The 18613-nt window shown below is 36.5% G+C and overlaps 1 protein-coding gene across 15 annotated transcripts in view; it reads right to left on the reverse strand.

Annotated features, from left to right (window-relative positions):
• Positions 1-18613, reverse strand: part of ptprt (protein tyrosine phosphatase receptor type T) — a 259836-nt gene that overhangs the window by 80794 nt on the left and 160429 nt on the right. For all 15 annotated transcript variants that reach the window (XM_058778885.1, XM_058778893.1, XM_058778891.1 and 12 more), the window contains 3 exons: positions 16052-16253; positions 14919-15021; positions 10832-11105 (listed from right to left, as the gene is read on the reverse strand). In XM_058778885.1, coding sequence (XP_058634868.1) covers positions 10832-11105; positions 14919-15021; positions 16052-16253 — 579 coding nt within the window. The remainder of the gene's footprint in view (positions 1-10831; positions 11106-14918; positions 15022-16051; positions 16254-18613) is intronic.

Below are 18613 nucleotides of genomic sequence, written 5' to 3' on the forward strand. Positions count from 1 at the left end.
GTGTCTGTTTAATTTGCTTTATATGATGAACAGATTTATTTGATGTGTTTATAAGCACACATACGTAGAGCCATCACATACGGTAAACACAGAACCTCAAACATGCTCTCTATTCATGTGTTGATCATTGTTTAGATCTATAAAAAAGCCTAAATGAAACCTGTTCTCCATATAAAGCAATTATATCTCTTCACAAGACTCAGATCACGGATTATGATTTTATGGGTCATATGGATTGATTACAACACCTGGACTTTCAATGGAGGGACAGAAAGCAATCAGGTTTCTTCAAAAATGTCTTAATTCGTCTTATGGGTTTGGAACGACATGAGAAAACGATAACTACATTTTCATTTTTGGGTGGACTATCCCTTTAAGTTGAACTTGCAATGCACTGTCTGAGCATTCACACCTGCGTATGTGCACATTCTCAGAGTGTGCTTCTACCTTAATAAGTGCACTACAGGTTGCATTAGATAAAATCATCTGCTGAATGACAGCCTACTACTAAATAAACCCTACAAATGTTCTCAAAATTCACTGCTAATTCTTTTTCTTTATTTTAGCACCACTCAACATCACTTTGCTGTATGCTGCATAAATCATTCAAATTAATCTGCCAACTGATTCTTTACAAGTTCAGAATGTCGCTACCAGAGGCGTGACAACACAGACTAAAAAATAGTTTGTTACCATGGTAAATACTTTTTTTGCCATTTTTGTTTTATTAGATGCCATTATAAGAGTAATGCACTGGAATAATACACATTGTGTATTGGAATAAATGCATTGATGATATAGCCAGTATGTATTTGCCAAAATGTTGCCTTGCAGTTGTTGCGGTATTCTGGTTGGTTGCTAGGTGGTTATGCATTGGCCCATGTCAAAAGACTCAAGCATGGACAATATGGTATTCTGACCCCCAATATATGGCCCCGGACCCTCCTTCAATGTAAGTCTATGGGATGTATCGTCTGCCAAGTGAAAATCACAAGTCTGATTGCTTAGAAAAGTAAAAGCACACCTCTCCTCAACATGACACTGGGACAGTTTAGGGGTTTTATTAAATGACTGACCCTAACAACAGTAATGAAGCTCGGCTTAGCAAGCACCACTAATAAATCAATCAGAAAATGCATTTCGAAGAGGCAATACAGGCAGTCTCTCTCCTAGAATTTATATTATAACTCACTATGCCTTTATCAGCGGCACTCTTCAGAAATATTAAAAATCCCCTTGGCAACACTTCATTGCACATATCAATTTGGCTCACAGCAATCAAAACCCATATGAGTTTCTCAAATACATCCAATGCTGATGAATGCAAACACAACAATGCCCTCGACTCACACTGTTGACACTGAGAAATTAACCGTCAATGCAGTGGAAAAGGGCAGCCACTAACATGTGACCTCGCTGTCAGTGACGGTTTGTCCCATCTGATTGTGGCATTGAAGCAGGGGGTGGACTGACACAGCGAAGCGGAGAGGGGTCCATATGTGAGCGGACCATCTGTCTGTCACAGACTGCTATCAGACATGCAGGGTCAAACACTGCTGGCCACTGTAAAAGTGGGTGAAAATAATATTGTTCGAGTTCTATGAGGACTTTTGATGCAGATGAATGGAGGGAGGCAAATATACAAGCTACAAAAACAGGGAGGGAAGTCAAAAAGAGGTTATTAATGAAAAAGTACCAGTTTTAACTGGGCATGGTGATTTTTGAGACGATGGTGTTCTAGAAGTACCTTAGAGTATCAAGTAAATACCATGAAATGTGAATAGGATACTTATTCTGTACCATGGTATTTACCATAGTAAGAGCTCACTTCCAAAAAAGTACTATGGCGGTACCATGGTACATCGATGGTATCAGATGGTAATTCTACACAAAAGTTTGGGGTCTTTTTTTAAAATAAATTATTGATTTCCTTTTATTCAACAAGGATGCATTAAATTGATGTTTAAGTTTAATCACCGTTCCATATTAATGCGCTGCTTTAATTGATGCACACACACACACACACACACACACACACACAGAGGGAGAGAGAGAGTCGGAGATCGCAGATCACACGTAAATTTGTTGTCAATGCTTCCCCCGTAATTTTTATTAATAAAATAGCCTAGATACTAGATTGCTACATTATATTCCTCAGCAATGAGGTGTAAAATCACTGTTTTTGAAGTAGCCTAATTATTGTTTGTATAGAGAGACGTGCAGACGCAACACGCAGGTAACGCACACACAGCTGTCATCTCTCTCTCTCGATCGATAATTAATTGAATTAAATGCTATAATTCATTCAAATAAATGTGATCTTACCGCACTATTTCATCTCTGTGTCTGATTTGAAGCAGGCAGAATGCTAGAGCTAACGTGCCATAACTGATGGAAATAACTGTCATTTTTACCCATTCGGTCAAATATTGAGCAGCAATGAGCAATCTAGTCTTAACTTGTCCATAACTTGGCAAATGACAATGGAATAAGTGCCGGGTGATTCTTATTTAGCATGCATATTATTAATACTTCTAAAGCACATATGAATGCAATTCCTTATTCTGCATTGCTACATTCTTAATCCATTAACCCTAACTAAAACCAAAATATAACTACTACAACAACTACTTAAAGGGGTCATCGGATACCCATTTTGCACAAGTTGATATGATTCTTTAGGGTCTTAATTAAAAGTCTATAACATACTTTGGTTAAAATTTCTCAATGGTAGTGTAAAAAGCACCTTTTTTGTTGCTTTAAATGCTAATGAGCTCTGTTCACTCCGCCCCTCTCTTCCGTAGGGTGACAAGCAGTACTGTTTACTTTATCCACGAAACTGGCTAACTAGCACGTTATTAGGAAAGGCGATTTGCCAAGTTTCATAAAAAACCCTTATACTCACTTCTTCTGTAGGCGAGGCTGGATCACGAATGATTCACACAAACATAGACGCATTTAGGCAGATTGGGGATCGGCGCACTCACTTCAGAACGAAAGTAACGTTAATCCTCTGCGTCTTCAGAGGCTCAGATGTCGGGAGTAAATAATGGCTGCTATATTCATTATTACATCCAACAACAAAGCACCTCAATCGCTTAATCTGAGACATCTTGTCTTCCCCTGCACCAGAGTCGACACAATGGCGGTCGGACTGTTTACAGCTCACTCAGGGCGGGTCTAAGGTAAGACGGCCTTGTCAATCAACTATCGTGGGAGCAGCCTGCTCATTCTGACAGGACCCTCAGAACAGCCTGATTTGAGAAAGGGGATTTTAAAATAAGGATTTAAAAAAAAACACTGGATGGATTTTTATAATTACCTAATCTAAGTCTTACCCAAAATTCTGCCTCACCATGGTACGGCTCCAGTACATTTTGTAAGAGAGAAGGGTGAGAGTAAGGAGCTGAGGGCCAGTACTTCGTTTCTGAGTGCAGTCGGAGCGTTGGGACTTGGGGAATGGAATAATACGAGGGGGTCTCGGCTGATGGGAAACATCCCTACAGGAAGTGACAGCTGAGCTATACTGTCTGCCCCTCCAGTCAAATAATTCACTGACAGACTGTCAAAGGCTTTTTACGATGGCCGTGTAATGATGGAGAGAGGAAGACTGAGAAAGATGGAGAAAAAGGTATGAAAAAGAACAAGCCTTTGCAGCTCAGGGAAAAGTGTGAGTAAAAAACGAGAAAAGAGTCTTCATCTAAACATTTAACTTAAAGGATTGTTCTGCACGAACCCAGCTGAGAAATAAGGGTCTTATCTAGTGAAACGATTGGCCATTTTCTAAAGAAAATTACAATTTAAATACTTTTTAACCACAAATGCTCATCTTGTACTAATGTTTTCCTCAAAAACCTTAATTTCTTTTCGACTGAAGAAAGAAAGATAACTTGGATGACATACACCGTGTCCTAACTACACGCAACGCAATGACACATGATAAAAGGTATCTTTTCAATGTTAATCAGAGTTTTTGTCCTAACTAACCATGGCTAAATTTCTATTTTAGAAATGGTTTCTATTTCCGCGACAACACGGCAGGAACAACAACATAAAAACTATATGACAGTAGATAATCTCAGCTGATTATGTGCATTATTCAAAGTTAAACGTGTCTAATATGAGTTTAAATATCATTTTGTGTGACCTTACAGCCATACTGAAATCAACAATAGATAGGCTAGTTTACCTTAGATCTTGAAAATAAATTAAAGCAAACATATAAACTTATTTAAACACAGTTAAAACTGTGAACTCACTGCGAACCAACAAGCGTATTCCAAAACAAAGATGTTATCAGTCACTCAGTATGCAAATTTTTAGGGCTGCCCTCGACTAAGGATTTTTCTTGTCGACTAGTAGTCATTCATTTTAAGCATTAGTTGACTAATCGCACGTTTATCAATAAACCATTTAAATCATTATAATGAGCCTTTAATTGCCTACATAGCCTATAAGCGCTCAAGCACATGCATAAAGCTTGCTACAGTGCACCGGCAGAAGTAATGATTATGAATGTGTCAGGGAAAAACAGTAAGGAGGCTGCATTAACATTTTAATAATTCACTGATAAACAAGTGCTTTCTTTGTTTCGGCTTAAGTCAAGAGATGAAGTCGGTGACACTGACTCGTCATCTCAGCAGTAGTGATGTGCCTGTATGCATGTTTCATACAGATTACATAATCTGAGAATATTTGTTTTCTATTTGAATTGGTTCATGTGAAAGTAGACATTTCACTTTCTATAGATTTTTTTAATGTCTGTAAGGCAAAGATATATAGGGAGTTTCGCTCTCAAGTTCACAGAGACCGAGATGGCAGAAAGCACATCCTGTTTGCTTTCATTATTTTACAAAAGCAGGTTTTGTTGTTATTGTGAGTGCAAACAAATAAACGTAGTCTTTACAGATTTGAAAGCTGTATTACTCTTATCTGTATGACCAAAAATTACGGAGTATTTTAAGAGCAAGTGACCACGTCCGCACCGGTGCCTCCATCTGTCCTGCAGTGAGCGCTACTGTTCGGCTTCCACACTCCACACAGACACTTGAATAGCACACATTTCTCTAGGTTAACATTAGTGGCCATGTAAAGTTGCTAATAACATATTTCAGATGATAAGCTATATATGATGTCAATGAATGATAGGCGAGCGTTTGGATGTCCTGCCCGATGTACTGTATTACCATAGACCAGCCGTTAACAATCTGTCTGTCACAAAATGCGTGACTTCGCCATGCAATTCGTGTGGCTATTTTTTTTTCTGCAACTAAGCGACTAATACATTTTGGTTGACCAAAACTCTTCTGGTCAACTAACGATTACTCGACTAGTAGGGGTCAGCCCTATAAATTTTAGAATGTTAAAAAGGTTTAATTTTTATGAATTAGATCATAAACATTTTGTTGTGAGTGCAGTGCACTTCCAGAGAGAGCCCGCCCACAAACACTTCTGATTGGCTGTGATATTTGATTGATTCTTTCGCATCGCGGTGTCGAATATTTCAGAATCGATTCTGAGCTTTTCTGCTTTTTTTCCCCCCGCATATGGCACGAGTTTGTGCTAGAGATGCGGCAGGCTTCACTGCACAGAATTTGCACTGTGAGACACGTGCGCATTGCTTTACAGTGTGTGCTTCCACCCGCTGTGTTTTCTTTAGATATGCTTTCATTTATGCTGTTTGGAATGCAGTACTATTAGATGCACAAAAATCGCGCACTAACAGACTTTCACGTGCGCTTTGTGTTTGTTAGTCCTGAAGCTTGATTGCGGCTGCGGTTAAATGCACTTGCATTTTCGAATACTTTTATATGAAATTGATGTACACACAGTCAGTTATGTTTTCAGAGCAAGACAAAACATCTGATATATCGAAATCGATCTGTGCATTAGTCTGAATGCAGCCTGTTAAAGCTGCCACTGTCTATGATCTCACCAGTAATAATCAAACAGCAATAATGCTGAGGGAAAAAGAAAAACCCATAACAATTGTCTGTAAACTTTCGGATACTTAAAGAACACTTATTTTAAATAAGTATTTTTTTTAAAAAGTAGCCTGCTAATATAATAAAAAATAAATAAAGTAAATTTTGCACAAAATAAATTTGATATAAAATTTATATGAAAATGTAGCCGTGTGCAGTAATATTGAAAACTGAGAATGTGACGCTTCGTGATATTGAGTTGACAATGATAATCGTAATTGAATTGAATCGTGAAACCAGTGAAGTTTCACACCCCTATTTTTAAGATGGCAGTACTGACATACAGAGATTCCAACTATAAACAAAAACCATAGAAACTGCAATTTTGGTTAAAATATAAAGTTGTAAATATGTATTTGCACAGCAGAATAATTAATTGGGGAAAAAATGTAGATCAAGAATCGTTTTGGAATCGGATCGTGACTCCTAGAATTGGAATCGGATCGGATCATGAAGTGCCTGAAGATTCCCACCCCTATGTGGTACGTTGTCAGGGCGTTGTGAGGCAGCTGCTAAGGTATTCTGAGTTGTTCTATGCAGTTGCTATGGTGGTTAGGATGTTCTGAAACAAAACAAAATCAAAAAAGATGGCTGTTGATGAGGAAAGATTGGGACATTCAAGACAGTTTTGAAAGAAAGGGAAAGCAAAAATAAGCTAATAACTCTCCACAGACAAATCCAACCGACTGCAATTTACTGAGTGACAATTTTTCATTGATGTGTTTAAAAAGAACACAGGACTCTTATGACAAATGCCTAATGGTTAGCCAGAGAAGTTAAAGAATATGGATTTCATGTCACCGTTCAGCTTTTTGCCATGCCTGCTAGAGTTAATCCATATGACAGCAGATTTACAGTCAATACGGTTTCTAGTTGGTCACTCATTCAATTCTGAAGCATGTTATGGATTAGTTAGCCATTACAGCAGTTATCTTGACATGCCTGCAGCAAAATCTGCTGATGACAACAGCTGCTGCAACCTACGAACACATATCTAACTATTAACTAGGTCAGTTTGTGTGAACACGTTGATTTCTGCAAATTTGGGCCTCTAGAAGGAACAAATAACCACATATACGCTACAGACATAATCCATGATGAAACTTCTATTTATTAAAATCGATTTATTTGTCACAATCAGCTTTTGCATGTCACACAAACTGAACTGAAAAACATTATTTCCTAGGAGACGAACAAAAGCATGAAAGTGTCTCACAATTTAAGCCAAGTTCACCTAGTTTCTGCAGCGTTTTAAACAGATTGTGCAATGGATGCTTATAATTAAGTATTATGAACGCAGGTTTGAATGATTACAACAACCTCCTGAGGCAATCATCTACACATTAGGGGCTCAGGAGGAAAAACGCTCCATTGAGAAGGAATAAAAGAAATGTGCGGTACAAAATGACAAAAGAAAAGTGGCATCAGCCAGTCTTCTGGAGGTATTTGAGACAGCGGCGCTACTATTTCAGGAGACGTTGCTTTCGAGAGTAACACCTCCAGTCTGGTGAAGTATTAACAGGAGGATTAAGCAAAAGAAACTAAAAAACAAAACAAAAAACTATGACACAAGCTGCTTTTGCTATCTATAATGTTTTCATTCATACAGAGCACTCTGTTTTTCATGAAGAACAAAAGGAAAGCATGACAGCTGACTGCAGCGTTAGGTGTAAATGAAGAAAGAAACGGCAAGAGATTCTCAAAAAACGTGTGAAAGAAGTGCGAGACGCTTCAAAAACACTCCCGACCACCACGAGAGAAATGTTTTGTCTCCGACCAAGAGTATCAATGGTATCAGACACTGATGAACTGTACAGAACAACAGGAAGAGGGTGATACACAAATTAACCCGTTATTAAGGCTATTCCCATTTCATTTATGCAATTAGGAAGCAATTAATCATAACCATGAATATATGAATACTGCTTTAAGTATTTCATTGCACTGACCAAATGAAAACTCTGCATTCAGTGTTTGAACGCATCAAGGCACACATATTGGGTAGTTCATCAAGATTTTAGTTTCAAATGTATACATTTGGATTGGGTCCAAAGGTAAAAGACAGCTAGTAAAAAAGCTACTATTAAAATAAAAATAAAATAATTATTATTATTATGAGCATCTTGTGCTTCAGTGGAATAAAGGAAAATCTGACCTTTTCTAACAATTTAGTGCAGATTCTAAAATATTTCTTCTTTATTTACGTGACCTACCATTTAACACTAGACCGGAGGGGGAAACGTTTTTACACACTTTATTTGCTTGGTTATTTTTTTTTTTAATCAAGTTGTCCAATAATAGCTGCCACACTCCAACAAGCCATGATTTCACCTTTGACAGGTCGCGACTTTTAAATGCAAGCTGTTTTCCTCTAGAGTGTTTGTTCCTATTAGAGCTACACATCCGTGGAAACAAAGTGCCGCAAACTTATCCTTTTACTTGCCACACACCGAAGACAGGACGTGCTTTACGGGTTCCATTTTGTTAAAAGCTGCATGTGTCTGTTTCAATTTCTGTCTAGTGTGGGTTCAGCCACTTAAACGAGTGAGTGCCTCTTCACAACTCCGTATCCCTCTTTCAGAACAAAAGACGCCTGCAGCGGCAATTACTTGCTCTTTTAGCCCGAGCGTCTGCGGTCCTGTTCACAAACACACCGGAGGGACAAAAGCAAGCAGAGGAATCCTAATTTAGCTTAGAACAGTTTGAGACCCCTATTCCCCTGACCGACCCTCCCTCTCTCGCCATCTCTGGCAAGACTGACGTGATAAAGTCTATCAGAAGTGACCTGGTGCTATTAGCAGTGCCAGGAGAAACTCTGTGGGCAGCGGCGCTCTGAGATGCCATCGTTTATGGACTGCTGCTACACGGAGAGATCAAGAAACAGCAGTATTTCTGTCTCTAAAGTGATGTGTGCAATGTCAACCGAAGATGGGCTCTTTTCGGGGGAATCAACCTATGATTGGCTTAAGCAGGGATAAGAAAAAGTACTTTAACACCCCCAAAATTACACACTTCATCTGAAAAGGCCTTTAAAAGTCAGGCTGGCATTTGGACTCCATGGAAAGTGATAATGATGACTAGCAGATTTAATGTGGACTACAGTTCCTGCTCATGCTGACATTACGGAGCAAAGGTAGTTCATTAGAGAGTATTGCGTTGTGTGATGTTTTTAGTTTCTGGTGTTGTTAAGAAACTTTCTACAAGTACGTGGATGCTTAAGTGACACTTAACAATCTCTGAATGTCTTTATTAGATAATACAAACTAAAAGAAGTTTGAGATGTGCATTTGTCTACACTTGGTATTTCAGTGCATTCACATTCAGACATTTTTAAGCATCACTTTAACGTCCAAATACTCTTCGGAGTCACTGTATAAAGCAGCAATTTTGTTTTGTATTTTTCACACATAAATATCATTCCGAAACTGCACAGAATGCATCAAATCAATAAATGATTCTACTAATAACAACTGCTACATCAAGCCGGTTTGAATAGCTATCAATATGACAGGTAATCCCAGCACTGAATTGCATTGTGAATTTATTTGTTACTTTGCGCCGTGGAAATGAAAAAAAATCGAATGGCACACATTTACGCCAAGCGCTCCTCGAACACACTTGGAACAAGGTAAGTTGAAAACAAATCTGAACTACCAACCTAAATCCATATTTTATGCATGAATCTCCAATCAAATTATCTGGGTCACGGTCTGAGGTTGTTTTTGAGTGCTTTTCTCCAGCCGCCTGAGACTGAGAGATTGAATTGAATCAAATCCAATCAAATCGGGAACCACATACTTCAAAACGCAGAGCAATGCAGCAGGCCCAAATGGAGCCTTTACTGAGCGCATTATGCCTGCTGAAATGCTAATGTGTGAATATATATCTAAATATGCATTAATACATCTACCCGTTTCTAGGATAGCCTTGTAATTTTGGATGATATACAGCAGAGGTTACATTCTGTGTACTTTTAGACTTTTTATCCTACAGCTTCATGCTTTGAAATGTGACTTTTTTCCCCAATGGTACGACTTCTCAAATGTAAAGATGACTTGTTTAAGACTGAATCTCTCAAAATACCGTAATATTAATAAAAATAAGATTAAAAAGCTACAAATGTGTCTTTTTAAATTGACCTTTTTTATAATTCACATAACTGTCAATATTGTTTCTTACTTTGACTCCTATTATTAAATATATTAGGGGGAAGAATATTATTAATAATAACAGTGTGCCAACAGTGTTATTTTGCAATATACATTTTTGACGTGCATCTGCATTAGGTTTTGGTATGTGTATGCCTCACAGCATTTGTTAGTACAAAACATACTGAAGTAAGTAATATAAGTATTTTTGGGGGTTATTTTTTCATGATTATCACGATGAGAACTGGAATACGTTTAACTGTCATGACCATGCAAAAAGTTCAATTTTTATGTGTAAAATATAATTCATTACTTCATTCAGTTTGAGTTCAATTTTCTAACCAATACTTAAAGCTGCAGTCCGTAACATTTTTGTGTTCAAAATTGACAAAATGCATATAGTAAGCGAGTATACCATAAATCCAATTTCCAAACCGTGTTTTCGGCTAGTCCTGAATCACTACGGTACACCTTTAATAAGTGTTTATATTCGGATTATTTTAGACTGGTTCGGGTAGGTACCGTCATAGACATAAACAGAGAGAAGCAGCTCCGGCTACAATGTTCTTCCGCAAGAAGCATGCAGTTCTGTTTATTAACCGCTAGAGAGCTAAAAGTTACGGACTGCAGCTTTAAGTGTCAACTGTTATCAAGCAGATTGAATTGGTAAATGAAATAAACAGTAAATGAAACACTCACCCCGTTGGCTTTGCTCAGGGCCTGGAAGTAAATGCTGTAGCTTTTGGCTGGTGACAGCGGAGCGTTCCAGTAGCCATTGTAAGTCTTGTTGTCTCCTATAGTAAAAGGCTGTACTACTGCAAGACTAACAGGGGGGAGTTCAGCAGCGAAATAGTGAGGTGAATTCAAGATGGAGGCGTTTCTGAAACTAACAGGAACGGAGAAACACTCCAGCACATCAGTGGCTCTGCGAACTTTCTGCTTCCTTTCCTCTTGAACCACCACTTGATAAGCACTAGAGGGAAAAAAGACAAATTAATGTACTAAATATCAAAACAAGTACCTAATATGTCATTATTGTAGTTAGTCTCTGACGAGGCCTCAGAAACAATAATGAAGAGGCGCAATTCCAATAGGTTTTTAAGTCAACATGAAACATGTTCACAATGCATTTAATTTCTGTAATGTGACATATTGATTAGGAAAACATGACATTCAATGAGAAAACAGTAGGATGGGACTTGTAAACATTAATTTTAGTATTTAAGCACATGCTTTAGCATTAGCCGCTTGTACTGCAGCCTCTTGATTTGAGAAATATCTTCAGCTAGTGATGGCACATCCAAAAAAGAGAGAGAGAGCTGTGCCCGAGGCAATTTAACGAGCCATTAAAACCATCAAGAACATCTCTTCCCGTAGCTTTCTAAGAATCACAGAAGGCCTTGTCAGCCATCAAGAATTCTCTACCGCTAACAACTAGCTGCTAAACATCTCTATTAAACTCTCTTCTTGGAATAATAAAAAAAAAAAACTCTTTATTTGAGACCCAAAAATACACAGCTGCTTCTCCTCTTGAGAGAAAACGATGAGGCAGGCGATACGGTAGCAAGCCAGCAGAGGGAAATCTCTACTACGGTAATTAGCTGGAGGGGAGGTGGCGGATTTGTGCGCATGGGGCTTTTTGAAAGTGCTCGTCATGGGGAAGGACTGGAGAGGGGCATGTGTGTGTTTCAGTACACGGTGAATAGATAAGGACATCTTTTGAGCTCCCTGTGCTAATAGTACTTGTTTGCAATTATGTGGTCTTACTCCAAGAACATACTTCCCAATTATGTGCAATTAGGGAAATGTATGTTTCGGCAAAAAGATGTGGCAAATTATCCTAGCCTCTAATCTGGCATCTTTCATAAAGGATAATTTCCCATGACCAAAGAGGCCTGCCTGCTTTTCTCTTTCAAACACGCTGGATCTCCATTTCAAACTAATGGCTTTAAGTGCACACTGGATGTCGTGTGTTGTGCATCCACTATAACCCTGGTCGAAAGCTGCTGTAATTATAAACAATTTTCAGTTGTGTATTTTTCATAAAGACGCTTATGGATTGCCAGGGTCATATGCATTATAGAGCACACTAACAATGGAAATACATTTTTCCACATGTTTACTGTAAAACAGGCATAAGTTTTATAGGTTTTGGTTCTACCCTTAAATATATATCAACTGAAAATAAAATTAAACTGAGATATATCAAACTGAAACTACAATTAAAGCCATTAAAAATTATTATTACTTGAAATAAAATATATTATTTTAGCTAGTTTCCAAGGCAACATTTCTCACTGAAACTTAGTTTAACTTGACACACTACAATAAATAAAAATGAAATAAAAATAAATAAAAACGCACAACAAAATTACAAAAACTTTAACTAGAATGAAAACCAAAAATATAAAAAAATAAAACTGACTCAAAATATTAATAAAAAGTAGTATCTCGATGATACTGGCAAATACAACTCAGAATCGTGTTTGCAACCAAATAATTGTCATAATTACTGATGGGCTCCCACTGCACATCAACTGTGCTATTCTTCCAAGTCAGTGTCGACTTGCAATTTCGAGAATTTGCCAAAATCTGTTGCACATTCACAGTCTGAATTTCCACACAGAGGAAGGCTCTGTTTGAGTGCCAAAACACAGCCAAATGGACCAGGATCCCCTCAAAGGCTTAGCATACAAATGACGCTTATTTGAATGACTGCATTTAAAAACCCCCAGGACCCCGAGTGAATCAACAGTAATGCACTTCTTCATTCAGACGATGCACTAGACTCCTCTTGGATGATTGGAGAGAGGAATCATGGGTAATTTGGTATATTCTTGCCTTTTAATGTGCTTCGCATCTGTCTGCAGATTTAAAGAATTTGTTTTTTTTGTTGTTGTTGTTTTTTTATGACAGTCCACATTAGACATTCTACTTACTGTAAGAAAGTTTGCAGCAACTTAGTTAACTGTCATTTATTTGCAACTACATGTCCACTAACTCTCATTAGAGTATTAGTAGACTGTTAAGTCAGGGTTAGGTTTATAGTTAGTAGCATAAGTTGACATGTACTTGCAAAGTCAGTAGAATGTCTGTTAGGGAACTATTCATAATTAAGTGTTAACAGATGGGTCAAAGACAAAAAGGGGTTTTCAAGCATCAGAACAATAAAAGCTTAATACAGCTTAACAGAGTTTTTTCCCTCCCGTACATTAGAATAATCGGTAACACTTTATAATAACTGCACGCTATGAATCATTAGGTAAGCATTAGTAAATAGTCAGTTCATCCTTAATAAAGCATTGTCCAAACATTAATAGCCATTAGTAAGCAGTTTATAAATACAGCTATAAATGCCTTGTTCTTGACTTATAAGCATATCTATTACAAAGGAGATTTAAAGGCTCATTTATCTTCCTAACAGAAAAAATAAACAAACACAACACAGAGGGATACACAACTCAGAAATATTTAATTCAAGATGCAAAAAATGAAACTGTACACTTGAATTTTTATTTAAAAAAAAATTCCCTATGAAATTGCAGAGGTTTATTTTTCACTGTTTATCAAGTGTACAGTTGTACAGTTTTTTGCATTTTTGTGTTCTGCATCCCTCTGTGTTGTGTTTGTTTAACTTTTCTGTTTGGGAGATAAATCTCCTTTGTAAAGGCTTTACAAGGTATAAATTGTCCACTTTAGATGAGCTCACAAAAATAGATGGCTGGTAACTACTAAATGTTTTATAACTACCTGAATTAATCATGAATTACAGCAGGAATGTTTGTTAATAAAGCATTTATTAACACACTGAGCAACTATTATTGTGTCTAAATAATAAGATTTATAAATGTTTATAATGTTTATTAATCATTTACTTACACTTTCTAAATGATCTTATGAACCACTGACAACTAAATAACTGTTTTGTAAATAACGTAATAATTCAGAAATTATAAATTGATCGTTAATAAAGCATGAAAATACAAATATTAAACATTATAGATATGCTCAAGAACAAAACATTTATAGCTGTATTTATAAACTGCTTACTAATGCCTATTAATTTTGGAACAATGCTTTATAAAGGATCAATTGACTATTTACTAATGATTCAGTGTGCAGTTATTATAAAGTTTTACCGAATAATCCTGTTTAATGTTTTTTTTATTTTTTAATGACCAAAAAATAACGACTATCATACATTTTTACCATGGTTTAAAGAAGACACCCACTAACTTCTATGTAAATAAAATCACTTTTACAAACATTATTTGATGTTGACACCAAAATCTCTTTATTGAAACAGATGTTAAATGATAGTCTACTAGTACTGTAACAACTAGTAGTTGACAAAGTTATTTACAGCTAGTATGTCTAAAGTGGACTATGGAAATAAAGCATTACCAGTTTTGTAGTTTGACACAATCAGCATGTGAACAAGTACTTAAAACACAGCCAATGTTGAGGTCCAGCGAGCTCAAGGGGACAAACTTTCAGGCTCCTAATCTCAGGCAATTGATAACAGCCAATTAGGATTTTAAATTTCCTCATTATATTTGTCCTCTCTATATTCTCCTTTGAATAAAAGTGTCAAAAGAGCACACTTGACAGGAATTTTCATAGATAAAGTTATAAATGCAAACACTCAACATCAATAACATTTATGCATTTGACAGATGCTTTTAATCGCAAGCAACTTAGATTGCATTCAAGGTATACATTTTATTTTATTTACATTTGATCAATTCTTCAATGTAAAAGAAATAAAAATACTTTGGACGCTCACCTGACAGGGGCCCCTCGTGATTGGGCGGGTTTTAAGAGGACGGTGATTGTCGTGTCTGTCTCGTTGAGAGGAGAGTCGGTCTCATATTCAGGCATGGATGGAGCTGCAGACACATAGATTCATGTTAAAGGACACCAACTATCAGTATATAAAGCAAGCACGTACTGTATAGCTTCGCAGACCTCATCTCAACTGACAAGGACAAATGGATGAGAGTTAATTGCATTTGCAAGTATAAAATGACCAATATTTATTAAAACAGCTTTGAAATCAAAGTGCATTACTGTAAACACTTCTTGCATGTTTTACAAACTGAAGGAGATGTCAAAATTGTTGTCTGCGGCAACTGACAGCATGTCAGCAGAGTTTAGCTTGTATTGAACTTGGAACTCAGCTGCCTTTCAAACACACAAAAACATGTTTTAATATTATGCATAATTAATATTCATGTATTTGTGAAAACATTCATTTCACAGTATTTACTCCTACGAGAAAGCATACAGTTTTGAAGTCTGACTCAAAACGATCATTACTATGTAATCGTATCGAAAATGTCACTCTCTCATTACAATGTTTAGATTCAGTGAACAATACGGTTTTAATAAATGGTGTCTGGGGTGCTGCACAAATGCCACGTCATTATGAAATGGAACGAACTGACAGCCGCGGGCCACAGGAATATGGCTGAACTTGTGGAGGATGTTGTTTACGATTCATGTTCTCATTATTTTGTTCACTTTACATTAACTGTATTCCAATGATATTTATGCCAATAACACGACTCGCTAATGAGATTTTCGCTCCAGCAAAGCTTCTTTAAGACACAAAAAAGTCAAAATGACAAAACTAATTATGCAAATTTTTGAAATGCAAGAGATAATTAGGTAAGCAATCAAATTAAGCTTATTTAACCCCGTCAGTTCATGTTCCCTGAAATAATTTCATACACTATCACCAGTCTGTCCGACGTCAATACTCTATATCCATAAAGAACAAATATCTGTCACATTAACTCAATTAAACTGGAACTTGAGGGTCTGTTTTACTATAATTGTGTATAATTATCATTAGCTTTTGGAAAATATCCAATAATCTTAGCTGAACCCTCAACTAAAACCCTGCCGTTCCCTTACCTGCGATTTTGGTGGCAATACGGGTGGTCACAGGGGGGCCAAAGCCTTTATTTGTACTGGCTTTCAGAGTAAAGTAGTACGTGGTGCCAGGATACAACCCTACGAAGAGATGATGGGTCTCATTTTGGAGTTTGAAGACACGGCCACGTTGTGTTGTCAAATCTGCACTGGGGTCCAGGGAGCCAAGAGCCTTATAGGTGATCTAATGAAAAAGAAGAGACCGATAGACATTTACAATAATAAGTTCATTAAGAGTTTTGTAGATTCAATGGAATCACAAATTTAAATGTATTATACTATGTATATTCCCCAAAATAAAGGTTATGTCTTAGTTTATTTACCATTAAGTTCCAGACCTGAATTACTTTATTTTTTCCAAAAAATACAAAAGAAAAGGTTTTGATGAATGTTCATGCTGCCCCTTTATACATGCAACAAAAGCATGCTGTATCTTGACCAAAGGCTGTCAGTTTCAAAGAAATAAAATAATTAAAATGCTCCAGTTTTGTTTCAATGACAAACCTGTCTTCACATGCCACATTTATACAATGACTGATGGCTTAAATTTCAGTCTGTTCTTCACACAAAGTTTATACAACAGCATGATTTCAAAAGACTTGCATGACTTAAGGCCATTGCACACTGAAGTCCGAAATTTTCGTCCAAAATTTTTGCACGTTGAAAAATAAATACAACCTCACGTTGTGCCACACACTGCCACCGAATCTTTCGTCTTTTCGTTAATAAAAAAAAAAAAAAAAAAAAAATCGGACCGGGTTCGATTTTCTGCGTTTTCGCGTCCATAGCAAGTATTTTGATAGGAAAGGATGACGAATACGAAAAAATGCATACGAAAATTTCAGACTCAGTGTGCAAGGACCTTTAGGGTTAAGCACTTATATGGTATATTTTACATTTTTATATATTTTTTCAAGATTTATATTTATACAAACAAAAAATGTTTTCATTAATGTTCATGGTGCTTTTTTATTGAAAACACTTGGAACTATAAACTATATATATTGGCCTGTGCTTTCATTGGATTCCTATTTCACTGAAAGGAGAAAGTCATACAGGTTTGGAACAACATGAGTGTGAGCAAATAATATTTCATCCTGGAGTAAATTCTTCCTTTAAACATTATTTTTCTTAATAACGTAAACATTTTGAAACAGGAAAAGCAATTTAGCACTGAACATTTTTGTTTTACTGGATCTCTTTCAGTTACTTTGGGTTTTCTGCATTCAGATGTTCTCTTCAAATATTTGAGACAATTTCAGTGACTAGAAATGCAACCCAAATATTACATTATGAATACAATGAATAACAAGAACATTCAGTGCACTGCGCTGTAAATACAAGCTGCTTATTAAACACTTTTACGAGGCTTTCGGATCTGCTTTGAACATGTAAATTTTAGAAAACAATATCCAGCTAAGAATTAACACGCCCCAAAACAATTACTAAACTAGGTTACAGATAACCATTTTCATGCTAAGACGCACATACCTTCCATATATTAGAGGAGGCTGATGGAAATTGATGGCCACAGTGTATGGGGGTAATCAAAACATTTTAGCCCTGACGTTTCACACTTCATAACTCCATTCCACAATTCAAATCAAATAAATTGACAGCTGGGTGCCTGGCAGGCCCGCTGCCTAAAAGCTTTTCATGCATAGTGGAGTGATTCGGAATGCCCTCTAAACACTCTCACTCACACACACACACACACACACACACACACACACACACACATCCGTGACTGTCCACTGACCACAGGCAACAAAACAGTCAGGAGAAGCAAATCTGCACATTCAAACCAAATATCACTCCAGAAAATCCACACACATATTTGAGAGACAGACACAATGCAGTGATGAAACTTTTCAGACGTCAACATAATAAACATTTAATGGTAACACTTTACAATAAGGTTCATTAGTTAACTACATTAGTTAACATTAACTAATAATAAACTGCACTTATACAGCGTTTATTAATCTTTGTTAATGTTAATTTCAACATTTACTAATACATTATTAAAATCTTGTTAACATTAGTTAATGCACTGTGAGCTAACATGAACTAACAATGAACATCTGTATTTTTATTAACTAACGTTAGTGAAGATTAGTAAATACAGTAACAAATGTATTGCTCATGGTTAGTTCATGTTAGTTAATACATTAGCTAATGTTTAACTAATGAACCTTATTGTAAAGTGTTACCCATTTAATTCTGAAATTAAAATTAATATTTGGAACATTGTTCATCTTTAGGAAAAAGAAAACCTCAGATGGCATATAGATGTATAAAGACAGTATATGTGACCCTGGACCACAAAACCAGTCTTAAGTGAGATTTATACATCATCTGAAAGCTGAATAAATAAGCTTTCCATTGATGCATGGTTTGTTAGGATCTGACATTATTTGGCCGAGATACAACTATTTGGAAATCTGGAATCTGAGGTAGCAAAAAAATCAAAATATTGAGAAAATCGCTTTTAAAGTTGTCCAAATGAATTCTTAGCAATGCATATTACTTATCAAAAACGAC

This window comes from Onychostoma macrolepis, chromosome 06, assembly GCF_012432095.1.
Source record: "Onychostoma macrolepis isolate SWU-2019 chromosome 06, ASM1243209v1, whole genome shotgun sequence".
NCBI lineage: Eukaryota > Metazoa > Chordata > Actinopteri > Cypriniformes > Cyprinidae > Onychostoma > Onychostoma macrolepis.